At 40.7% G+C, this 26,833-nt stretch overlaps 1 protein-coding gene across 2 annotated transcripts in view; it reads right to left on the bottom strand.

Annotated features, from left to right (window-relative positions):
* OCA2 (OCA2 melanosomal transmembrane protein) overlaps positions 1-26,833 on the bottom strand; it is a 165,788-nt gene that overhangs the window by 47,482 nt on the left and 91,473 nt on the right. For both annotated transcript variants that reach the window (XM_081858972.1, XM_081858971.1), the window contains exons 16-19: positions 21,718-21,865; positions 21,012-21,069; positions 15,657-15,765; positions 3,476-3,603 (exon numbers count right to left, since the gene is read on the bottom strand). In XM_081858972.1, the coding sequence (XP_081715098.1) occupies positions 3,476-3,603; positions 15,657-15,765; positions 21,012-21,069; positions 21,718-21,865 (443 nt within the window). The remainder of the gene's footprint in view (positions 1-3,475; positions 3,604-15,656; positions 15,766-21,011; positions 21,070-21,717; positions 21,866-26,833) is intronic.

The following is a 26,833-nucleotide window of genomic DNA, read 5'->3' as shown; positions in this document are numbered from 1 at the left end:
GGAAGTTTTTAACACCTGATGTTTTTATTATGTTTTTAGATATGCTGTAAGCTGCCCAGAGTAGCTAAAGAAACCGAGCCAGCTGGGTGGGTCATCATCATCATCATCAGGTATTCAATGGGAATTAACATGGATGCTCTTTCCAGCTGTTGCATATGTTGGAAATAACAGCGGAATCATGCTTTAGATTTTATATGGCAGACTGGATTCACAGATGTTTCTATGACACATGTCCACCAAGTCTATGGTGATATGCATCTCCTGTTTATAGAATCATGGCTACATGTTTACTGCAGCAAATACAGGTGGAACAGTAGCACACCCAAGCCACCACCTACAGTAAATGTGAATCAGAACGTGCATCCTCCTCAAGTTTCCAAGACACAGTACACATTCAACTGTCTGCTTGTTTCAAGCATTAACTGCTCTAGCGGGTAAACCAAAAACACATAAAATAACAAGCAAACATCATGTTTGCAGTGACATAAAGAAGGAGTATATAGTACACATGCCTCTGACAGAAACACCAAAATAACCTTAATTCCCAGTAGCTCAAACCTGTTGAACTTTCTTTCTCTGTTTCACAGTTAAGTCAAGGGCTGAATACTCAGTGAGGAATGGCATTGAAAACACCACCACGAGCCACAACTGAGTGCCATAAGCAGTCAGACCTACAGACAATGTCTGCCAAAAAAAAGGAAAACCCCAGCTAAAAGGTATTAGTGTAGCTTAGCTGGTTATATAGACTCTCAAGGTTCCATCTTCAAAATTCCTAGATAAAAATTAGGGTTGAAGGTCATATCCACATTCAAGGATGATTCAACAACAATGGATGAAAGCACTCTGAATTGGCTTTCTCATGCTGTCACACCCCTGCAAGAATAAGATGCAGTAGCATCTCTCTAGTCTTTTATCTTTGGATGGGGTGGGGTACAGCTAAATTTGTTTATATATGTCTCTCTCTTACTTGTCAATTTTAGGTTGTTTTATACTTGTCTTTATACTAGTTTTCGAGTTCGTTTTTGTAAGTCACTTTGAGTTTCATTTCAACACACTGGATTGGGTCCTGAATAAGATTTCTGGGGGAAGCACACAGCCCTAATACACTCCATCTGCTGGAGTTGTATAGACACACATGCTGATTCCGTCTTCTTGAACCAGCTTGTTTCTCAAGGATAGATCAGAACACTGCAAGGAAAATACCGAATTCGCAGCCCTGTGCTGCTCTCCTAACGCCAGTCTAGGTACTCAATGACTCTTAAAGGTGAGAATCAGCAGAGTGGTTAACAGCTCCCCCTGAAAAATGCTTCCCCCTTGCCATTTTTAATTAATTTTTTCCCCATTAGAGACATAGGAATGGAGCACTGGCAAGCACAGGAAAAGTTTCTATTTCTACTAAACATCTATAGCCAATGTCCTGCATTGTCTCTGAGCTCTGTTTCTCAAGCTGGCTATATGATTGTGCAAATAATATTTACCGAAACTGGTAAATCTACTGTGAAGAAATTGCTCTTTCAAGCCTGAACAGACAGTATGATCGTCCTGCAGTCTTTCTAACTTAGGTTGATGACACTAAAGGGTATAGACTCCTTTTAAGGATCACCATCCTTTTATCAGGAGACAGTGATATGCTGCAAACTCCTTTATGCTGCAACTGGATGTGTGGTCTTCAGAATGACATATGCAGCTGCGGCCAATTCAGACTTCTCTAGTCACTTCAGTGGAGATGACAGTTCCACATGCACAACAAATATGGAGTTAGCCCTTCTTTTTCAATAAGGAATCTTGCATATGTTTTGTGTGTACATCAGAGCTACTACACTTGCTAAGGACACACACACACACACACACACACACACACACACACACACACACAAGGTATGCACTGAGCACAGTTCTATTCAGGCCCCGTTTCAGCATTGGGGAAACAAAATGGTCCCTTGGTCCATGCATCCATATAGTAGAAACATGAGTGAACATGACACATAGGCCCTGGATAACAAACAGCTGAGGTGACTTGGAAAAGATATAGCCTCTGTCTCAGTTCTGTCCTAACTATCCTCCTCTACTTTCTCCATGAAAACAGTGCACTATGGTTAAGCAAACATGTTGCAGTAAAGCACATGCTGGCACTCAATGACAAGGATTCTGGTGTTTGTACAATGTGTCCCTCCATACACCTTCCTCCCTTCCTGAAAGGTATTCACAACATGATTTCTCTCTTTCTATCAGGTTCTTAAAACCCAGATTCTATGGCACCAAGAAAGAGAGCAATGATAAATATGCAGGTGAAGGCTTCCTTATTTCTCAGTGGCTTCCACTGAATTCAAAGTCAATGGGATGCAATCTGGCACACAGGTGGCAGAGGGAGAAAACCTATCCCAGACAGTTTATCTACCAGAAGCAAAGAAAGCCTTAGCCCTACCTTAGTGGATCCCTGACCAGGGGCGGAGGAAGGGGGTGCAGTGGGGTGGCCGCCCCAGTGTCACCATTGAGGGGGGTGACAATATGGTGGGCAGCACTCATCACGGGGCCTGCAGCGCGCCTGAGCCACGTGTCTCTCCTGGGAGTGAGGTGGTAGCTTGGGCGCCTGCAGGCTCCATGCTGCCCAAAATGGTCTGCCCACCACCTCCCCCTCAGCTGTAGGGCAGCTGAGTGGGAGGAAGCAGGCAGACTCCTTGGAGGCCACACGGAGCGTCCCGTCCTGCCCCTTGGGCAGCTGGCCCCACCCCTGGGTACAGGGCACGCACACCACACCAGGTTCCCAATTGGCTTGCTCTGCCACTGTCCCTGACCGAACCTGTTTACTCTCTACAGTATAATTAAATGGCTGGTTTTTAACTTCTGGTGAAGAATGAGGCACCGGCGCATGGTAATCTGCGATATACAAACCCTCTGCCCACACATGTTCCACTTGTGATAACAATGGGCATTTAAGTAGCATATACAATGGAATCTAGAAACTCATGTTAACAAAAGAGACCTATAGCATTCATGTCTCTGTCATTTCAAAGCAATGGATTCATCAGAAGCAGCAAAAGCAAAGCCTTGGCCTTGCTTTACCATTTCACTGACTTCATCCGATTACTTTCTGCAATACAAAGAAATGGTTGCCATTCCCTTCTAAGGAATAGTAAGGGTAACATTGTGAGGGTGGTCAAAGCTTTCTTTTTCACGGTGTACAGTGAAGGCTACACTGACTGGGACCCAATGGATGAGTACACAAGACTTCCTTCCATACATATTCCGCTTGTCATAATAATAGGCACTGAAGTTGCATATACAATGAAATCTAGAATCTCATATTAACAAGAGTGCTGTAGCATACACGCCTCTTCAATTTCAAAGGAATGGTCTATTGCAATCTCCTCTCCTGTGTGAGCATGCAAAGATCTCCTAACACTCTATTATTCTACCATCGACTTCAAGGCATCAAAACTTACAGGGATTGGGGGGGTGTAACTCTTCTTCTTACCTCCATTAAAACAAACAGTGCTGCAAAGAAAAGGAGTGTTGCCCATTCCACTCTACTCAGAATCATCTCAAAATCCTGAATGTTGGCTAACACGAGAAGCCATATTGCTCCCAGCATAGCAATCCACCCTGCATAAAAGGAGAAAAAAAACAGCATGAATACAGCCTTATCGACTTTCAACCATTTACCTGAATTTCTTCAAGACAGGCAGTTCTTCATTTTCTTTGTAGGTGTATTAAAGCATGTTTATGTTGTGCAGTAACACGTACTCAGAAGCAGTTTGCTACAATTTTTTGGGTTAATTGTCAGGGCTCTTTCACATCTAGCAATAATTTAAAAAAATGGAACTTCTCCCGTCTCTGCATCTCCATACTAATCCTGTTGAATATCTGCCTATCGGAGGCAAAGGAGCCAGGAAACTGGCCGCAGTCTTGCCCTAGTCTTGTATTTAACCCAATATCCAATGTGTCTGGCTGTGAACCAAAAGCGAACACCTATGAAGGCTGAACTTGAATAAAGAGGCTCATATTTGACCATAACTATGATTCTCCAGCTGGCAGAGCCAACAGATTGACTTGGTGTATTCTGCATCTACAAAGAAGGCACAGGGATGTATTCAACAGTGTCAGTCAACAGTAAGACTTCCATCAACAGAACAGAGGAGCAGAAGCTGTTGTCAGTAATTCCTCCTCCCACCTCCAGCCTCCTATGCTCCCCTAAATCTGTTCTGGAGACCCTCCAGGGCAGATATATAGGGGTGGAGCTACAGGTGGGAGGGGAAATGGATGAAAATGGCTTCCCTCCCCAATTCACGGGTGGAAGCCTTACCATCCGCTAAGCAACACCATTCGATCCAATCCCTTATCTTTCAGAAATCTTTCACAAATATAGTTTCCAGCTGCTCTGAAGCCCCTGAAGGAAGCTCTACAATAAGACAGCTGTCTTTAATATACAGCACTAACTTCATTTGATAATTGCAAGTTTACACCCAGCTGGATATAACAGCGAAAGGCAATATATATACATCGCACAATTTGTGTTGCCCATTTAAAACTGTGCTGTCCGGTTTCTGGGGAAAACACAACATTTCCTTATCATAAATATCCCATCCTGAGGAGAGTAAGGGGGGCATTCATAGTCCTTTGGGATTGTTCCCACGCAGACCAGTTACCAAGCGGATTCTACCACATGCTGGAAAACATTGTGGTAGTGCATGCCAGTATTCGTTTTTATGGAACTGGTATATAAGTTTCTGTGACAGTTTCCAATGAGTGTCAAGAAAAGAGGAATTCCAGCAACATTTATTATGTTATGCTTTATGTGGAATTCTGAAATACCTCCTACACAGGGAGTTTACATATACTGTGCAGTCTCAGAGGAAATAAATAGGTAACAGAAATAGCAAGTGTGCTTTTGAGACTTTTGTATTTTTAATATGTTGTGGTTTTCTTACCCAGAAAAAAAATAAGGGTTCTGAAGATATCAGTGTCAATGCTGAATTTATGAAGGAAAATGTCTAAACAAGGACTGTGCAAGCAAGAAACAACAAAATTCAAATAAAGGGTAAACAAAAGATTGTGGGAACAGCTGCAGTCTTTCAAGATGACTAATAATAAAAGTCTGCCTCCTTTAATTGGTGGCTCTTGGTTGGCTCATGTGAAAAGGTCCGGGGGGGGGGGGGGTCTGAAATAGTTAGAAAGCTTTACAACTTGAAATGAATTATTTTTTGTGGAAACTATCAAATATGCGCTCATGGTGCCACCTGTTAAAATCCTAAATGACATTTGTAGCAAAGTAAAGCTTGTGAAATATACTTCGTATACCACTAAGCACACATAGCTGGAAAATAATGAGATTATTAGGAGGGATAACCGGAATGCAAAAAATAGTGCAACTGATCACTTGGGGCAGCGATATTTTAGAAGTGCCAGTGAACTGTTATTCAAATTAAGAGATGCACTCCAGAATCCTCTGCGATGTCACAGAACAGGCATCCCCAAACTCGGCCCTCCAGCTGTTTTGGGACTACAACTCCCATCATCCCTAGCTAACAGGACCAGTGGTCAGGGATGATGGGAATTGTAGTCCCAAAACAGCTGGAGGGCTGAGTTTGGGGATGCCTGTCACAGAGGATACTAGAGCAAAATTATTCATTCAAACACACCAGAAGTTTTGTCCAAGCATCCCCTATGACATTTCTAGGTAAGGAGAACAGTTGAAACCTGAATGTCATGGTGCTATCAGAATTGGTCCTGGTTGTCAGTAAGGCACCATTTTTTTTTCCTTTTAGTACAACCTGGCAATGTGGACAAGCTTATTGGAACTGCCTCCTCTCCAGAATACTCTCTTAAAACGTTTTTGTTTCGGACAAGCCTATCCAGAAACATAGGTGTTGATGCATTTTTATCTTTTTTATAGTTTCTTTTAATTATCTTTTAAATGTTTTAATTGGTGTTTTTTTACTGTTTTGTTGATGGTCAATATTTATTGTAAACTGCATAGAGGTTTTATTACAATCGAGTGGTATATAAATTTTGTTAAAACAAATACATCTTTCCTGGGTATTAAAAAGAAAGAAAGAAAATTGGACACATAGGTCCACCTGCATTGTGATGTTCTTGATTTCACCATTCTATACATGTTAATAGTGGATAGTTGACTTACTTAATATTAATTTTATTTAGAATTTTCATTTTATTTAAAAGTACTGTATTCATAAACTGCTTTGTAAAACAAAACAAAAACAAAAAAAACCCTAAGCAATGTACATAAGATTGTGTACAGCAATCCTGTTCTGTTGATCAAAAGAGGGTACAAAAGACACCTGGGGAGGAGGTATGGAATCCATCAAACCCCCCCCCCCCACTGCATCTCCTCCAATCAAAATATGAAGCGTGTCCTCATTTTACAGTGGTACCTCTGGTTACGTACTTAATTCGTTCCAGAGGTCTGTTCTTAACCTGAAACTGTTCTTAACCTGAAACACCACTTTAGCTAATGGGGCATCCCGCTGCCACCGCACCACCGGCGAGCGATTTCTGTTCTCATCCTGAAGCAAGGTTCTTAACCCAAGGTACTATTTCTGGGTTAGCGGAGTCTGTAACCTGAAGCGTCTGTAACCTGAAGCATATGTAACCCGACGTACCACTGTATTTATACTCTGCTTTTCCTCTGAGGAGCTCAGAACAGTTTTACACAGGCAGTCTCCCACCCCACTTCCATGGTCCAGATTTACTCTGCTTCATCAGTAGAAAAGCTGTGCATGCCTTCAGACCCTTCTCTGAGTTGCACATGCCATTAACCCAAGGGCAGGTTTACTTCAACATTGTACAGGGCTCAATGGGAAAACATTCAGTGGATAGGTTCAGTGCACTGAAATCACTTTCGCTCCTAGGTCAGACTGAATAGTGACTTGATTTGGGATGTTTATTTGGTGTGCTTCTTTCCCCCCTTCAAGTCTTCTCATACAGTGTGTGACCTGGGTGCTCTCTGTCAGGGTTGAGCCAGGAGTTTCACCAGGATATCAGAATGGAGCAAAGAAGGCAAACATTGGGATTGGAGGCACAATACACACACCACCAGTGCCGGATTTACGTATAAGCTAAACAAACTATAGCTTAGGGCCCCACTCTCCGGGGAGCCCCAATAAAAATTAAAGGAAGGGGAAAAACTGGATTTACATTTCCAGAATACAGTGGTACCTCTGGTTGTGAACGGGATCCGTTCTGGAGCCCCGTTCGCAACATGAGCAGAATGCCACCCTTGTCTGCGCATGCGCGGGTTGCAATTTGCTGCTTCTGCACATGCATGTGACGTCATTTTGAGCATCTGCGCATGCGTGAGCAGCGAAACCCGGAAGCAACCCTTTCCGGTACTTCCAGGTCGCCACAGGATGCAACCTGAAAACGCTCAACCTGAAGCAAACGCAACACGAGGTATGACTGTATAAGATAAAAAACAAATAAAATAAAACCTACATACATCAACAGTGTTTTGTGTAGTGTAGGCTTCTATGATGTAAGTAATGGGGCCCACCTGCTAGCCTGCTCCCTAAAATATCACTGGTTTGCTCATTTCCATATATAGGGTGCCTACATTCTGCTAGTTGCATGGCAACATGTGCAAATGGCTTTTGATACCTATTAGGTCCATAAATTACCATATAGCATATACTCAACACAAAAAGCAGTGACAATTTGTTGTTGACAAAGAACAGCTGGACATATAAAAGGCCCCATTACCTTCAGTGGCTTAGGGCCTTATGAAACCTAAATCTGGCCCTGCACATACACCACACCACCTGCTCTTACAACAGGGTACAAACTCACTGCCTGCTTTATATGTGACTAGGGTAGACTCCCACCCAGAGAAGATGCAGAGCCATCTTTGGTGAGATGGGACCCAGCATCTTCAGTGCACTCTCTCTTTGATGGCTCAGCTTCTCAGACGGATGCATGGAAGTAAACTACCCATCCTAGTGATTTCTGACAACTACTAGAGCTGATTTATGACTGTCTCTTTCTGTCCAGAATCTTCATCCATGATACCCAATAACAAACATGGGCACATTGCTTATAAAATATTTGGGCCTTCATGCATTTCTTTAAACTCCCCTTTTTAATGATGCCAGAAACTTTCTGTTTAAACCAAGCATGCCTGCGCCTTCAGAAACCACTGCAGTTTTAAACATAAATGTTCTGTCCAAGGTGATTTTTTAAAAAAAGATGCTTAGGTAATGGATCGATAATAAAAAGGAGGATTGTGCCAGCCTGTATTCCGCCGCCCCCTCCAATGTTTGGCAAGTGGTTTGAAATAAATTATTTAAAGTTGGGGAAGCTACTATAGGGGAAATCTTCATCAAATATTCTGTAAAAGCTTGTAGCAATTCTGCCTGTTTGACATGGGTTAAAGAAGGTTAGAGCTTTCTTGCCAAAGAGAAAAAAATCCCCCAGGTTCATTCAGTATTCATATCCTATTTCCATATACAGCATTATGTAAAAAGTGATATAGTCTCTTTAATCTTTTACAGAGTAGAAGGCTTTCTTCCATGCTATCCAGGGGTATAATAATAGTCATCCCCTCCAACAGAAGCAAATGTATAGCCTTTGTCTGCGAAATAACTTTTCACAAGGCACTAAACTCTCGATGGTACGTGAATTAATTGCTGCTAATACTCCTTTCGGAATCATCCTTCTTGCTCATGCCTCCCCATGGAACTTGGGGCCAATTAGAGGGCTGGTCACAAACTTATTTAGTAAATATATTTAGACTGGTTTTCGGAGGCGCCAGTGAGGTGTAGAACACAGTGTAATGATAGTTAACCCTGCTCAATCGTGACTGCCATTTTTGCCTCATTGTGCTTGCAATAATGAGCACTTCACTGTAAATGGTAATTGCTTCTGCTTGCGAGCACAGTGATGGTATTAAGTGCACGGGGCTTAATACGGTTCTAAAGCTCATATTGGTACACAGCAGATCTTTTGAGCAAACTCATGAAGAGTTCCAGTGAGAACAAAAACTTAGGGCGGAACTACTCGTTACAAGAAGCAGAGGCCTGTCACTGTAAACAGCCTCACAATGACTTCTCTCCTTCACATTTGTGATGTGTATCTGATGGATCTCATGTCCTGGCATCATTAACTGAGCTTTTCCTCATCCCCACCATTGTGGGAATGCTTCAAGTCAGCAGGATATAAGGTTAAGTGACTGCTGGACTAGAAGTTCCAAGGATACTGGGACAGCATGATTTCCCCTTACATTTGCCCTATGACTCAGACTGAGGTCCTGATTTGTGTATTATTTGTGTGATGTGGGAGCCACTGTTCTATAGCTTCTTTCCTTGCTATACTTTGGCCAAGTCTAAAGGGAAACAACCAGATGGGTTGGCCAGCTGCCACAATTAGTCCCCATGCCGCCATTGATCACCCAAAGATTCTGTAGGCCTCAGCACAGTAACCTAATGATCTGGAAATGCCCAGTGTTGCCAGCCTTCGTTTGCCAGCACAAGCACACAGAGATAGGTCGAAGTCTCAAAATCATTCATATAATTGGGCAGGTACTTTGTGGCTCACTCGAGCAACATTTTGTACTTTCCCCTGAATGAAAACAAATCCTGTTTTCATGCCATGTGATAAGAGAAAGCTGTTCTTTTGAGCACTGGGGAATTTCTTTGTTTACTTTCTAAAATCAATTATTTCACGTAATTTCATTTTTACAGTTTCAACACTTCTCAATCAACTTATCGCATGAAAAAGGTAATGAGAAAACCAGTTATAATGTAGAACATGAAAGATTAAAAAGCAAAAAGAGAGAGAGAAGAAAATCTACCTCAACAGATTGCCTGGTAGGTCTGTTTCCCTTTCACCAGTATGGTACCTTTTTCTTATTTTTTTATACATAGATGATCTTGTTCTTTGAAGATTCTTGCTAGGGAATTTTGTTGTTGTTGTTGACTGGGGAGGAGAGGGGTAAAACTCCCCTTTCTATGTGCTGTGTACCTGATGAAAATTGCCTCCCATATGTGTTATTAATTTTATGTACATATAAAAACTGAGATGGTTGCCAATGACACATTTAGCATCATGTCCAGTTTGAGCCTAATTCATCACAGATTGGATTTCTGCACTCAGCTGAGCCTGAACATGTTAGAGCAAGTGCAACAAAATCTGATCCAGCCTGAGTTTGTCATGTGGAGACAGCAGTCACAACACTGGCTCAGCCTGTGGCAGTACAACAAAACCTCACATAGCTCAGGGAGTAAGAGGGTAACATGAATGCTCTGGCTGTCGCTCCCACCCACACAACCCTGCCACCTTCCTCTTAGACCAGATGGTAATGACCAGATCAGCTGCCACATTAACTCTACTGTATATTTAGCAATATGGTTCATCTAGACTTAATGGCTCCCATCCCACTTCCAGAGAACACAATTCTGCTACACAAAGCTCTAAACCAGAGGCCTGGTTTATATAAAAGAATCATGTAACATGCAGGTTCAAATCACAACCTTAATGGTCTTATCGTGTTTGTGTGCGTGTGTGCGCATACACACAATTAAGTCATCAAAGTTGTTGTTTGAATCTGCCAGAAGGCAGAAAATGAGAATGATAGCAATATTTTTACTCTGCACAGGTGCTTTAAAAAAGAGAAAGATGCTCCCTCATTTCCATGATCTGTTTCAGTCTTACAATCTAGGCAAGGGAAGCAGATCAGCTGAGCCAGGAAGTTTTTTCATTTATTTATTTTTACAACTGAAGAGCTGAACAGCAGCGGAGCTGTCCAGCAGCACCAACTGGATTACCAAGAGTCAGAAGCCTACAGGGCTAAGGCCCAAACAGAAGGGATGCTGTCCAGGAGGTTATTAGAACTAAAAACCAGGACCTGATTATAGCACCAGCAGCTTCCAAGTCACAATGGCCAGGTTTTGAAATCAGTCTGGCTGCCACACCATCCTTGTGCCTTAGTGAGATCTTGATTCTCACCAAACTTAAGATGACAACAACAACAACAACAACAACAACTGCACCCCACCCATCTGGCTGGGTTTCTCCAGCCTCCTTCCAAGAAGGACTCTGAAATTGGATGGATGATGCTGCGAAGTTATCATGCCTCTAATCTTCAGCTCAGACTTGTTTCCATTTGAAACAAGTGGAGGATCTACTCTGCATGTAGAAGGTCCCAAGTTCAGGTTTTATTTAGTAGAAGGCAGTTCCCTATATTCCTATCTCTACTACTGAGCTGTAAAGGGTAGCAAAACTAGGGAGAAGAGTTTAGTCAGGAGGCATCAGGCGCCCTCGTTCTGCAAGTCTCCTGAGTGGGGTCATCATGGATTGTGGCCTCAGGTTTTCCACCAGGGTGCCCTGACTCTACCCAGTCCACATCCATGATAGGGCTTGCAGTGAGGTCCTGGGTCCTCCATTTGATTTTTGTTCTGTTCCTGACACCCTGTGATATGCAATCCTGGTTCTTCCACCTTTTTCAGGGAACCTGGAAAAAAATGTGAAAAGTGCTGCAGGATTTCTCCCCACAGCAGGGAGAGGAGATGGTAGGAAGTTGTCCCCAATCACCTATGTGCTGCTTCTGGTGAGAATTCACAGCCACAAGCATATTTTTAATAATAATAATAATAATACTCCTACTCTATCTTACAAGCAACTCAATGCAAGGAACAAACAGTATCACAAAATATGGATTCCAGCAAGGAGCTAATTTTAAGCAAGACAAGCACTGCTACAGCTCTCGCTACACCACATTTTAAAACTTCAGAAGTAATTTCAGTTTGAGCGTATGAGACACCCCAGAGTAATGTAAACATTTTATCACTGCTAGACAGTACTCCAGGCAAGGGTCACACATGGCTACTCAGCTACCAGCCTGTTATGTTCATTCATTTAACCACGGAAGTCACTGCTAAAGCCAGCAATCCTGCATGACTACCTAAGCATCAAGGGACAGAGAAATAAAGAGGAATTACATGTGCAAATCCTGCCACTTCCTCAGGTGTCAATTGTTTGTGTTTTAAGATGCAATTTCCCTGGCAATTTACATAATGCATTTCAATGTCATTTGTTTAAGGAACTGGGAGTGCTACCTCAGGGGGTTCTGTTGCTGCCCTTTGCAATTAGGGTGGTTAATTTCTCTGGTGTATTCCCCCTCCCCAAAATTATTATATATTATGCAAATTAGTCAATAAATATACCAATCGGTTTACAGAAAAGAATAACAATAAAACAGGGGGCCTTCTAATCAGAGTGGTACAATGCAATTCTAGTTGAATGCTGTGGCAATAATACATTTTGCTGAAGAATTGGATGTCAGATTAAGTAAAATAAAGACATATTGCAGTGCTGAAGGCACATATTTAAAATGCAACCCAAATAAGAAAGGTTCCAATGGCAGTTTATAAACACGTGCTTATGTACATCAGTGGTAGTCAACATGTTACCTTCAGAATTCACAAAGAGCAAATTCCTCAAGAATTCCTACTTTTCCACCATCATTCATGTCACTCTACCACCTGAATGTCAAGTCTACAATTCTGAGACTGTAATTTTTTAAGAGTAAACCCTATATAACACAGTGGGGCGTACTTCTGAGTAAACACGCTTAGAGTTGCACTGACACTGTCTTGCACTGACCCATATAATAGGTTAAAAAACGCCTTTCTGTTTCCAGTGTCAATAAGTTTAGATGTGCATGCCCATCACTTAATTTCTGTACACTACACGATGATTTGCATGTGCAAAACCTCCAGCTCAAACCACCACAGATCAAACACTATAGAAATAACTTTCGTATCACTACAAGTTATATCAGACAAAATGCTTTTAAACCGTGAAGACCACACATTCAGTTGTATGCCATCTGAGATGAAGAGATTTCTAATGATGTGTATGAGTTATGGTTCAGACCTAAAATTACACTTCAAATGCCAAAGATAAAATGACTGTAGGTGGTTTGCAAGCTGGAAGAGATATGTGTTAACATGTCACTTTCAGTAACCCAGCACCAGCCAAATAAAATGAGAAACTGGGACAATCCATATGATCTAGATTCGGTCCGCACAACGCAGCAAGCTAAGAGTAGCTTGTCAGACATAACAAGTCATTCACATCCTCCTTATTTTTACAGTCAAAGACAGGCAGAAATCTCAGCAGGTCTTATCAAGCCCCAGTGGACCGCATTTAGCATGATGGGTGACAAATTGTGCTGACCAGATCTAGTGGCACCAGAAGCAATACTCTCATGTCACTGCACAGCTGGTTCAGACTTAACACCAGATAGCCATTAATGAATAACCAAAATTGCCCAGAACACCCAGAATGCTGTGAGATATTTTCACAGGGAATACTCACCATGTTAATCAACCATTTGGGAGGGAGATGCACCTTAACTAAGCTATTATAGCCTCCCATCCAGTTCTCTGCTACGTCAACATCCATCAGTACTATGAGAGACTTCTATGATGAGCCTACCCAATAGTGACCTTTGTATCTGTGGCTTCCATTTTCAAAATACAAAGCTCCATTTTAGGAGACAACCTAACAGGAAAGATCAATGAGGATTTCGGTTCTTCTCTGGTTTGGATTTCAGGGCCGTGACATCTGATTTTATATTTGAAGCAAACATTTATAAACAGCTGAGATTCAGATTTCCGAGCTAGGAAATCTGAAATAGCCCAACTTAGCACACAGAAACCAGAAATCTGTATTTCAAAAAGGAATGTCATGAACCTTAGGGTATGTGTCCCATCCTCCCCCCCCCCCAAGCTGTGCTTGTTTAAGAATGTTTAAGAATGTCCAGGGCACCTGCCAAAATAATGAGAAATAGGTCTTTCTAACAGATCAAACTGCAGAACATGTTTAGACTGTTTTACCCTTGTGCAACAGCACCCAGTGGTTTAACAAGAGCACTGGGCGAGGCAACTCAAAGGCCTACAACATTCTCACAGGCTTGTTTACCTACTTGACAGAGCAAAAATGACCATTCTGTTAGAGCAGGGGTGAGGAACCTTCTTCAGCCTGAATATCACATTCCCTTCTGGGCTATCTGCCAAGGGGCATGTGGCAGCGGTGGGTAGGTTCTACAGACCAAATTGGGTGGAGCAACAAATGTATGTTTTACCTTTATACAGTAGGGTAGTACACATTCACACACAAAAACCTTCTATACTCCTTCCAAGTACAAGCAAGAGGCATTACTGGAGTTCAATGGCACATTTCAGTCAGCCAGGGAGGGCTCTGGCCTGGAGGGAGGTATTGCCTAGGGTGAGTTCCAGATAGAGAGGCCTTGAGTTCCACATTTGTTGCCTGGCCTGAGATTTCCCACCCATGCAAAACAAACAAAAAAAAAACACCCCATAGGTATTTCTAAGTGCACAGAACTTCTTTTGGAGGAAGGCGCCAATCCTGAACAAGATTATGATTCTTTTCCAGGCTCCTCCATTTCTCTGTTTCCCCAGGCACCCATGTACTTCTCAGGCCATTAAACCGCTTCTTCTGAAATTCAAATGATTTGTTGTATTGGCTGTACTAAAGAAAATATATGATCAAAGTTTGATTATCCCCCCAGTTCCTGTAAGCAATAAAAAAATTAACAGTCCGAGCCATATAAAAGCAAGATAATGAAGGCGCTGTGTAGAAAGTTGGTATTAAATGAAGGTCTTTACTCAAAGTGCCTATCGCTATAGATAAGAGAATTAGAGAAATACACAGCTAGACAGCATATCAGGATATTTGTTTTCCATTAGTTTCATATACTTTTGTTACCTACTATGCTGCTGTATAATAAGAATCAGTTCACACATAGGCTGTGTTGTTTCATGGGGCATGATGGCCACAATCTTTTCCATTGGAAAGATTTCCAAGAAAAACAGACCAAAGACTTGTGTCTCCCAATATAATGTTCTTCTCCTAAAAGCAGTTGCAGAACCTCCCTTGGAGCCCTTGTATAGGGAGATGCGTCTAAGCCCATCCATCCATCCTGTGCCATGGCCCCGATCCAAATCCTTCTCCCTAAGCTACTATTAGCTACAGAGAGGGAAACATACAGACAACTATTCAATCTGCTTGTTTTCCACACTTCAGCTAATAGCAGCCTGGATTTGGCTCTGCAGCATATAGGGAAAGGATAGCGTCTTCACTCCCCTGCCATTTTTAGAAGACAGAAATTACACTGGGCAATGCATTCCCCGATCTACTATGAAGCATCTAGTACATGAAACACTTTAAACCTTCTAAAATTCTATATACCGGTAAATGCCTGAAACCCAGTGCTATTGCATGTTGCTGTGGAAGTCACACTAATTAACGGGGTTTACATTCAGGTTAAGCATTCATAGAACTGCAGATTCTACCAATTTTCCCAATACCCCTCTCTTTTGGGGGGGGGTCTCTTTTAACGGAGCAACATGGCAGTGTTGGGAAGGGGTTTGCATTTCACGAGCAATCTCCAGTTGCGTGCTTTCTGAGATCCCAGCAACAAAAGCGGAGGTATCTGGAGGGAAGCCATCATGAGTGCAGAGTTACAAATATGCCACTGTTGTTCAAAAAAATGAAATATCTGTACAGGCCTTTAGACTGCATGGTAAAGATAGACCTCTGCAAAAAGCTGCATGAAACACTCCATGTTCAAATGCAGCTTTTTCTATCCCCAGCAATGAAAGAAGAGGAGCTGAGCTTACCAAGATCCAGGTGAATCCCTGGAACAAACGAATTTAGAAAGAACATGAGGATAACAACTCCCAAAACAGTCAGGCATTTGATGAGAAGCACCTTGTCTGTTATTCTGTGCTGTAGGAAAGGAGAAAATACAGAAACCGTATCAACAAGAAGAAGCACCCTTCAGATATATCAGCATGCTTTAAATATATATTATTTGAAATACGGTTTTTAAGAACAATACGGTTGAATCCATTAAAATGAGAGAGGAAATGCCTGAGGTGTGAAACAATATCTTAAATTTAGAAAGGAACTGTGTCTTGTTTCCACAAATGTTAACACGTTTTTCAGAACAACTCTGTTTATAGTCTAAGGAACAGTATAGAGGCAGATGCAGCGACCCTAAGGTGCAGTTTCATCTTAGTTACACAAATAAAAGGAAGCTTTATGTCTTATCAGTTACAGGGCCTGGAAGTAAACGTGTTTATTAAATTTGTTTCTCCTTATAATGGGAGCAGTAAGGCTGGAATGCAATTTCCAACATAAATACTTGATACCTTGATAGGCTCGGATTGTGTGCCCCAGCGGGCTCTGTTCCTAGCATCAGTCTTTTCCTGTTTCTTTATAGCCCTTACTATTTCATCCCATTCTCAGGATCACTTCACTCATTACAGTTTCCAACTTCTTGTCTAGGAAACAATGTGAAACTCACAAACTCACATATGGCTATCCTACACCTGAGCACTGTACAGTGTAGACTTGGGCTGCATACATGCCATATGATGTCCACTCTTCATTGAACATTTATTCTGATTAGTTTGTGGAGAGGTTATACAACAATCAGCAAACTAATATTGCAAACTAATATCAGTGTACTGGATGAAGCAAAGATCACTAGTGTTGAAGCAATGATTCTTCTTTTTTAAAAAAATTCTTTTTATTGAGTCTTAAATCACCCAAAAAACCAAAAGAAAAAACAAAACAACAGTTTCAGAAAAAAGGGAAAAGAAGAAAAAATATCCATACATAACACAAAAATAACATCAATTTCCGTTACAGTTCTTTGTCTTATTCCTTGAATCTTTATATCTTTGGATATTTAGATCTTTCCTCTACACACCTATTGACCTCCTTCCCTCCCGATTTCGGGCTTCTTGATAAAAAAATTTCTTTTTTCTGCAGCTAATAATTATTAATGGTTTGTGCATCGTAAGGTTTATATCAGACCTGCTGTAGTTTTTAAATTTCTATAGTTTCCTTCAATATATACCATAAATTTATTCCAATCGCTAACTTTGTATTTTTTGGGTTTCTAATTTTTTGCGTCATTTTTGCTAGTTCAACATATTCAAATAATTTTGTTTGCCAATCTCTGACCGTTGGGGTATTTGAACTTTTCCAATTTTGTGCAATTAATATTCTGGCCGCTGCTGTCGAATATTGGAATAGTGTCTTATCTTCTTTTTTAATTTCGTCCCCAATTATTCCTAATAAAAAGGCCTCTGGTCTTTTAGGGAAAGTGTATTTAAATATTTTTTTTAACTTGTTATAAATCAAATCCCAATATTTCTTCATTTCTTCACAAGTCCACCACATATGGTAGAAATTGCCTTCTTTGATTTTACACTTCCAGCAGGCCTTATTTCCTGTTTTGTACATTTTTCCTAATTTTGCTGGTGTGATGTACCACCTATACATCATATTTTCCAAATTTTCTCTGCGTGTGACGCATGCCGTGAATTTCATTCCATTGCTCCATAATTTCGACCACTTTTCATATTCTATATTGTATCCCAAGTCCATTGCCCATTTTGTCATGACCTCCTTTATTTCTTCGTCTTTAGTATCCCATTCCAATAATATATCATACATTTTGGATAATAACTTGGTTTTGCCTTCAATTATTTCTATCTGAAATTTGGATTTTTTCTCACTTATCCCTACTTTTTTATCTTCCATCCATATTGCGTTTATTTGATGATATTGCAGCCAGCCTGTTAATCTGTCTTTCAACTCCTCATATGTTCTCAATTTCCAGCCGCTTTCTGATCTTATCAGTAGGTCTTCGTAGGTCAATCTTTCTCCTTCCATATTTGCTTTTTTGGTTGTTAAAATGTCAATTGGTGATAACCACCAGGGTGTTTTCCATTCTAAAAGTTTTTTATTTTTCTCCCAAACTTCATATAGTGGCCCTCTAATAATATGACTTGAAAACCCTTTATGTACCTTTTCTTTATTTAGCCACAAGTAGGCGTGCCAACCGAACCTATTGTTGAAACCTTCTAGGTCTAACAAGTCAGTGTTTTCCAAATTGATCCAATCTTTGATCCAGCAAAGGCAGGAGGCCTTGAAGTATAATTTCAGATTTGGCACCGAGAATCACCCTCTTTCTTTTCGATCTGTGAGTAATTTGAATCTAATTCTCAGTCTTTTCCCTTGCCATATAAATTTCGAAAGAGTTTTCTGCCAATCCTTAAACATTGTGGAACCTCTAATCACTGGAATGTTTTGGAACAGAAATAACATTTTTGGGAGTATGTTCATTTTTATTGCCGCCATCCTTCCCGTCCACGAAAGTTTCACTCTGTTCCATGTATCTAGATCTTTTTTAATTTCCTTCCATGTTGTCAAATAGTTGTCCTGAATTAAATTTATATTTTTGGTAGTTAGCCAAATTCCCAGATATTTTATTTTTTTGGCCACCCTGATTCCATTCTGTATCTCTAATTTTTCTCTTTCATCCTTTCCCAGATTTTTAGTCAGCATTTTTGTCTTTAATTTATTCAATTTAAAACCGGATAGTTTGCCATGTTCTTCTAATATTTCCAGAGCCTTACTGACACTTTTTTGCAGCTCTTCTAGGGATAACATCAAATCGTGTGCGTACGCTTTTAATTTGTATTCTTTCGTTCCTACTTTGATCCCTCGAATCTCTGGTGTTGCTCTTATTTTGTTCGTAATTACCTCTAATACCATAATGAATAAAAGCAGGGATAGAGGGCAACCCTGTCTTGTTCCTTTTTCAATTTTAAATGAATTTGTTAAATTGTTGTTTATAATCAATTTGGCAGATTGATTCGAATAAATTGCTTTTATTCCTTCCATAAATTCACCCTCTAGCCCTGCTTTCTCCATGCTTTTTAGTAAGAACGGCCATGAAACATTGTCGAATGCCTTCTCCGCATCGATGAAAATCAGCGCCGCAGGTACTTCATTCTTACACTCCAGATATTCAATGATGTTTATAGTATGCCTTACGTTGTCTTTGAGTAACCTATTTGGGAGGAATCCTGCTTGATCTTTATGAATTAGATTTACTAGACATTTTTTAAGTCTGCTTGCCATTACCTCTGTGAAGATTTTGTTATTTAATAATGATATGGGCCTATAGTTTTTAATGTTTAGTTTATCCGTATCGGGTTTAGGGATCATCATAATGTGGGCCTCTTTCCATGACTCTGGTATCCTTCCTCCTCTTAATATGTTATTCATGATGTCACATAGCACTGGCGTTAATTGGTTTTCTAATACTTTATAATATTTAGCTGACAATCCATCCGGTCCCGGGGCTTTCCCTAATTTCATCTTTCTTATCGCATCCTGGATCTCTTCTGTTTTTATAGGTTTATTTAATTGAGCTCTTTCTTCCTCTGTTATAGTCTTCCCACTGTAGTCTTCTAAGTATTTTTCTATTCGGGTTAATTCTTCATCTTCCTTTTTATACAATTTCTCATAAAATTTGAGGAAATTTTCCTTTATTCCTTTTGGGTCTTCTATCAGTTGCTCCTCTATTTTTATCTTGTTTATCACATTTTGTTTTTGCCTTCTTCGCAATTGCCAAGCTAATAATTTACCTGTTTTGTTAGCTGATTCGAAATATTTTTGCTTCATTAACTTAATTTTCCATTCAATTTCTTGACTTGTTAGCATTGAGTACTGTGTTTGTAATATTTTTGTTATTTGTATGTTTTGTTCGTCTTTCGGATTTGTTATTAATTTTTTCTCACATTCTCTTAACTGACTGAGGATTTCCTCTTTCTTTTGTTCTCTTACTTTCCTCTTATAGCTATTTTGCTGAATAAAAAAGCCTCTTAGGACCGCCTTGCTGGCATCCCAGACTACATCTATACTTGTTTCTTTATTAAGATTCAAACTGAAATAGTCTTTTAAGGTGGCTTTAGCCTTTTCAATAACTTCTTCACTCTCCAATAAATATCTATTCCGAACTTAAAAATGGAAAGTGTGATGCTGGTGGTCAACAATAGAGGTTTAAAGACTGTCTCAAGGCAAATCTTTAAAAAATGTAGTATAAACACCGGCAACTTGGAAACACTGGCCTGCGAGTGCTCCAGTTGAAGAACAGCCTTTACCAAAGGTGTCATGGACTTTGAAGACACTCAAACTCAGAACACAAGGGAGAAACGTGCTAAGAGGAAGGCACGCTTGGCAAATCCACACAGTGATCAACTCCCGCCCAGGAATCATGTGGAAGGATGTGTGGGTCCAGAATTGGCCTCCACAGTCACTTACGGACTCATTGTTAAAACTGTGTTTATAGAAGGCAATCTTACTCGGCTATGAGTGATCGAAGAAGAAGAAGAAGAAGAAGGAGGAGAAGGAGAAGGAGAAGGAGAAGGAGAAGGAGAAGGAGAAGGAGAAGGAGAACCTGGACAGGGAGTTGCAGCCTGTCACAGGGCTTCCCCTAGTCCCCCCTGGTGGGTGAAAGACTATACTTGCAGCCAGCTATTATATCCATCCCTGGTCAACTGCTGTGCATGGCAAGATAGCCAGCCTAAACCAAATATCTGAACTTCCCGATCAGGGGCAGGTGGGTGGGTGGAGCTGGAGCAGCAGACCAGAGTGCTGAAGTCTTCACTCCAGTCCATCACTTGCAGATATAAGCCGGCTGCATTTGCCTCTTGCATTACTTTCCAAACCATAAAAAGTCAGTTTCCTTTTTTTATAGTGGATTTGTTTCACCCAGGCACATCAATCAACCTAGGTATGCACTTGCATCCCTCCAGGAAAATACTGATAGTCTGGAGGATCCCTTTATCAAACCAAGGTAGTTTAAGTACTGTTCCAAGTCATCTTTGTTCTGTGACATTTGCTATTTCTGTAAGGAACAAGTCAAAAGTTCACATTATAATTTCTACATGGTGATACTTCTAAACCCTGAAAGCGGAGGATCATGGAAGATTTATGTTCCTATCTGGCTTCATGCATGATGTCCAACCTAAACTACATAAAACCAGTTGTTTGGAAGTTATGGACTGCAGAGCAATTTGTGCACTGAAAGGCACACAGTGTTATAGTAAAATGAATGTAATAGAATATGGTGGGCAATGTTTTGCAATGGTATGAAGGCAATACATTACCTTTTTTTGGAGCTCCTGGATATTTGTTTCCCAGTTTTTATCTTCTTGTGAGATTTGTCTGAAATAAAAATCCACAGAGAGATTCATATGGATGGGACAGCTCTTGTAGTATGGCAGTTGCAACACTGTACCCACTTAAGCAAAATCATATCAAAATTAATCTGAGTCTCTTTATTAGTGCTCAGCCCTAGATCATTTTGTTACAAAGGGTGTTGTAATGTGAAGTTTCCAGGGTCTGTTAACTGCATCTGTTTTCTTCCAAAGAGAGAGAGGGAGCCCTTAATGGAGACTTAAGCTGGTCTTGGAAAATCTGTGTATTCATAAGTTATACATGTAAAGGATAAGAGAAATGAGATTTGCTTAAAAGTGGTAATGTTGCCAATCTGCAGCCAATTATAAAAAAATAATCAAAGCATGGTAATGATTTTTATCATCACCATTATCACTAAATAATTATGCTTTATGTGTTTAGTGCCATCAATGTGCATGTCACTTCACAAAGTACAAGGGGACAGGTCTCCTCCCCAGGGGAAATTACAATCTAATTTTTGGCAAAGGAGAAAACAGAGGAAGGGGAGATCGTGACAACAGCCTTACTTTTTCTTATATGCAAGATATTGCATGTCTAAACCACGTTGCTATGCATGACCTCCCATGAGCTCAGTGACCTTTTGTAAAATGTCGCGTTAAGTGTCATGGACCCTACCTGTGGAATGTTTTCAGCTTTTTCCTCAGCAAAATCTCCAGAGTAAGAACTTTTTGCATTAGGAGGCACTTTACAGCTGTTTCTTCTCTGCTGGCAGGGTTAATCCTCTGTGCTGTCAGTCTCCAAACATGGATTTCATGTTTCAGCTCTAAGGGAGGCAGGAATATAATTATTTAGCTGAAAGTGAAGACATGACATATTAAATCACAGCAAAATAGCTGATGGGACACACACACACGGTATCCAGGGTCAAAAAGTGAAGTTTCTAAAACAAAATTGTATAGTGGCTAACATCGTTCATTGAAAGATTTATGCATCAGGGGTCAGATCCAGAGTTGCACTCAGCAGAGGAGGAGTGAAGCAGTGAGACCTCCCTCCTCACCTGAAAGGGTGGGTCTTAGAGGAAGTGGTAGATGACACATTGCCTCTTCCCCTTGATAGGGTTAGCTCGTCCATTTTGTTATGTGCAATTTACTATCTGCACCTAAGTTCCCTTCTGCAGACCTTATATTAAGTTTAAAAAATGTGGCTGAATTCACCCAGCCCTTGTGTCTTTCCTTCTTACTTCCCCGTGTGAACGCAAACTGTTATTAATTTGATTTGAACTGATTTTAGAATGAATTGATTTTAGAATGCTGTATTATTTTACTGTTGTTAGCCGCTCTGAGCCTGGCTTCGGCTGGGGAGAGCGGGATATAAATAAATTATTATTATTATTATTATTATTATTATATCAATAATATATGTCAGTAAGGCCATGGTAAAGTGGTTTGGCTCACTCACTTTCTATACACAACCAAGGCTTTGGAGTTAGATATCAAGTGGTAGGGCAGAGACCAGTTCATCCAGTACAGACTAGTTGATTGCCTAGAGGTTCACAGCACCTTTCAGACAAAGGAGAAATACAGGCTGACCTTCCCCACTGTGTCTATAAACCATTTTATAAGGGTGTTCTGCACTCAGTTGCCAAACACTGGGGTCCATTTCAAAGGATCACATGTACAGAAATTCAAATGTACATCTAGGAAAATTTTGAAGCTGGTTTAGAGCATTTTCAGCACTAATATGCTCTGACAGGTATTTTGCTCATAGGTATACTTAATTCATAATCTCAGATAGGTTAAATATTCATGGAACCATTATTCTTAGCTATGTCAACTTGTGTAATTACTTTACCAAGAGAGCACTGAGACTCTGAAATCTTATTCAACATTTAAATCCCCGTCTTTCTCCCAGCACCTGATCATTCCAATGTATAAAAGATTAATGTGCAGTTTAGTCTAACACAGATCTATCCTTGGTTAATCAAATATAATGCCATTGTCAATATAATAAGGTCGCATATAAGCATTAGACTTGGGTTGTGTGTATTTTTAAAAAAAAATTGCCTCAGCTACGACTTTTTTAAGGTGCTGTCCAATTATCTGAAAGTAAGTCCCACTGAACTCAGTGAAGCTAACTTCTGAATAGACATGTATAGTATTGCACAGTTAGAATCAGCAAAACTACCCAAAACATAAATGGATCCTTTTTTATAAAAAAAAAATGTGGCTAATTATCTTTATGTTAGAAGCTGTGATAGATAAGGTCTTTTATAAATAGTCTGTATATATTCTGCCAGTGATTTTTCAAGCTTTCTGCCTTCAAGGCACCCTTGTCATATTAACTTGTCTGGCATGAAGCCCTTCAATGTGTTCTCCACATATTGCAGAGAATTTCCAGATATGTTCTAAAACAGGAATGGGATTTTTTAAAATAAAATCCTCAATATGATGGGATTATTACCAACTATCTGGAAAAAAAGGAGTTGCAGCTTGTCTCTTGAATCAATAGACCAACTATTATTACTAAGCAAGCAGTGCTGGTTTCCTGTTGGGCACAATTCAAGACACTGGTTTTGACCTGTAAAAATGGTTTAGCACACACATGCAGATATTCCCATATAAATCTGCCTGCTTCAAATTCCCACCCTTTCAAAGTATAAACATGGGCCTTCTGGGGTACAATTCCAGTATTCTAAGCTAAGCTACAGGATTTCAGCAGGAAGGTATGGGATAAACACTGATTGGGAATCAAGAGATGTGACTGCTTCAAAACTTCTCCTGCACAAACAGCATTTGAAAGCAAGATCACATATAACTGCTCCAATAGCATCATCATGAAAGCACAATAAAAAGGATGTCTGTGGGGACTCTGGGTTTACCATGGCCAAATGTAGCAATATGTCACATTTCTAGACTTTTTGGGATTAAATGTTTCTAATGAGGAAAGGGGGGAAATTACAAAGAATTGTAACTGCTGCCAGCCTTTCCCCATAGTCTCCCATATAGTTGTGGGCAGCACTTTCATTCAGGACTGAGGATGTTGTGGGACTCCAACTCTCATCTGCCTCGGCTAACATGGTCTATAGTCAGGGATAATGGGAGCTGGACTTTGACAACATCTGGTAGGTTCCCCATCCCTAACTTAATGCACTACAGTGGAACCTCAGTCGTCGAACGCTTCAGAAATTGAATGCCGACAACCCGGAAGTGAATGCTTCCGTTTTCGAACGCGCCTCAGAAATTGAACAGCTTCCAAGGCACGTTTCTCCATTTTCTCCATTGCAATTGCCGGCCAGCAATTGCGCCTCGTTTGTCGAACATTTCAGAAGTCGAACGGTCTTCCAAAATGGATTACGTTCGGCAACCGAGGTTCCACTGTATACATAATTTTCCATTATTTGGCTTATAAAACTCCAATATAGTATCAGTAATACAATATCTGTTGTCCATTCATGTCTGAAGGCATACCTATTATGTACCTAATCCCTATTGCCATTGAATATGTACCTCAGCCAGGAAATATCTGTGAATAAAAGAAAAAGCAGACTGCTTCACCACCTATTTACCTACCAATCACTTCTATTCACAATAGTATTGTATATTTAATGTCCTTTTACATCGTCAGAAGAGCAAGTTCAAAATCACAAATTACTGCTCTTCACTCAACTAAAGTCCTGACAATGTAATTTGTTGCTGAGAAAATTGCATCAGCTTTGAAATCTATCAAAACAATTTCCATTTACTCCCTACGAAGACACCGTAACTCAGAGTGTCAGGCTTCTAGGTGAACAACATTTCCAAAATCAAGTTAGCCAACATTTTTCATTAAAGGATAAGCTTACACTTTGCCAACTGTCCAGAGAAAAAGAAATCTCTTCGCAATTCATTATACTCGTTTCAGAAGCACATATACATTTTTCACCCTGCTTTCTTTCTTTCTTTCTGTTTTAAAAATCACAATTAAAACTGATGGGGTCAGGTAAAGAATGATTGATGCAACCAGCTGTCTGCAACTGATATACACAATAGCCAATAGCCTATTTTGAAGTGTGGAATTGCTCTCAGAAGGAGAGTTCGAAAATCATTTCAGTAATATTTTGAGAAATTGATATTTCACTTAATGCTTTTAGTGTAACTATACCTTGTTAATATTGACATTTCTTTGGGATATAAATAACATTAATGAAATTATAGTGGAAACACAAATACAGGGATGTATGTGTTGAACAGAATCAGTCTGATCTGCCCCAGGGGTGGGGCCAGCACCACAGCTCACCTGCCATTGGCCAAGTGGACAAGCTGTGATCCACTTACCAGTCCCAGGTGAAGCTAAAAGGGGTTCAATCAAGCCCAGAAAAAGCCCTTTCCTCCAGCACGACTGCTGGGTCCCGGAGAGGTGTTGCCATCCCAAAATGGTGCCCATCCTGGCAGTAATAATAATAATAATAATAACAATAATAATTTATTATTTAAACCCCACCCATCTGGCTGAGTTTCCCCAGCCACTCTGGGCGGCTCCCAATAAAGTGTTAAAAACAGTACAGCATTAAATATTAAAAACTTCCCTGAACAGGGCTGCCTTAAGATGTCTTCTAAATGTCAGGTAGTTGTTTATCTCTTTGACATCTGATGGGAGGGCGTTCCACAGGGACTGTCATTACACAACAGATGATACATGTACACATGGGTGTAGCCAGGATTTTTGTTAGGGGGGCAGCACCTCAGTTAGTTAAGTATTTTTACTGATTGGGAGGGGGCAGCTGCCCCTCCCTGCCCCCCCCCTTGGCTACACCCATGCATGTACAAATGGTTTTTCAAAATTTTCTTCTCTTCTTTATGCTTCCACCACCACCCCCTTATTATTATTCAATGCATCCGAGGCTACTACTGCTCCCTGGATCATCCCAGTGCACCCCCGGGGGGGCTGGCCACTTTGGGAAAGACTGTTCTAGTCCAACTCTCTTTTCAGAATCTACAATCCAGAACACAATCACAGCGTCCCTGTCCAATGCCTATCTTGAACTTCATCTCCCATCAACCCCAGCCCAGCATGACCAACAGTCAGGGATAATGAGAGCTGGAACCCAGTGACATTGGGAGGGGCACAGCTTCCCCATCCCTGGATTAGTGTCACAGACCCCCATTCTTCACACAGTGTCTGAAGAAAGAAAGTTAACATCGTCCTGGCATGCTGATGTGTATGACCTTTCTCTGTATCTAAAATTCCTCCTTCAGAAGTTTACACCAGAAACACAAAGAGTGGATTCACAATTTCTACTCTCTCCACTATGCTTGTCAGGGCTAGGAGAAGGATCATTTTGCAGGTGAAGGGGGCAGCTTCTACATCACTGGAAGAATCTGAGAGAACCTAGATGCACAGGGCAGGCTTCGCTTAAAGCCAGTTCCCTCTCATTATCCAGTGAATTTCCCCGTACCCCACCATGTCAAATTATTTTTCATCTATGACAGAATTAGGATGAAATATGAAGGATCTCTATAGCTGCTCAGTTGTCCTCTTGCAAAAGAGAAGTTGTTTTTTTTTTTTTTTCAAAAGGCAGCTATGTATCCCTGGCGGAATTTGGAAACATCACAGGAAAAAGAGATGTACCCATCATTATCAGCTCAGTAAAGCAGCTGAAGGATGCGGGGGTGGGGGGGAGTTAAAAGAGACTGTGAACTGCAGTAGTGCCAGATTCTCAGATTTCGAGATGATTGCAAAGCTGCAGCCTTCAGCTGAGCAAACAAGAACGTTCAGTGGGGAAATCAGAGCATTTATTTGAAGCTCATTAATT

The sequence above is a fragment of the Podarcis erhardii genome, assembly GCF_964252035.2.
Source record: "Podarcis erhardii genome assembly, chromosome: 4".
Classification (NCBI taxonomy): domain Eukaryota; kingdom Metazoa; phylum Chordata; class Lepidosauria; order Squamata; family Lacertidae; genus Podarcis; species Podarcis erhardii.
This window is presented reverse-complemented; position numbering and strand designations above follow the sequence as displayed.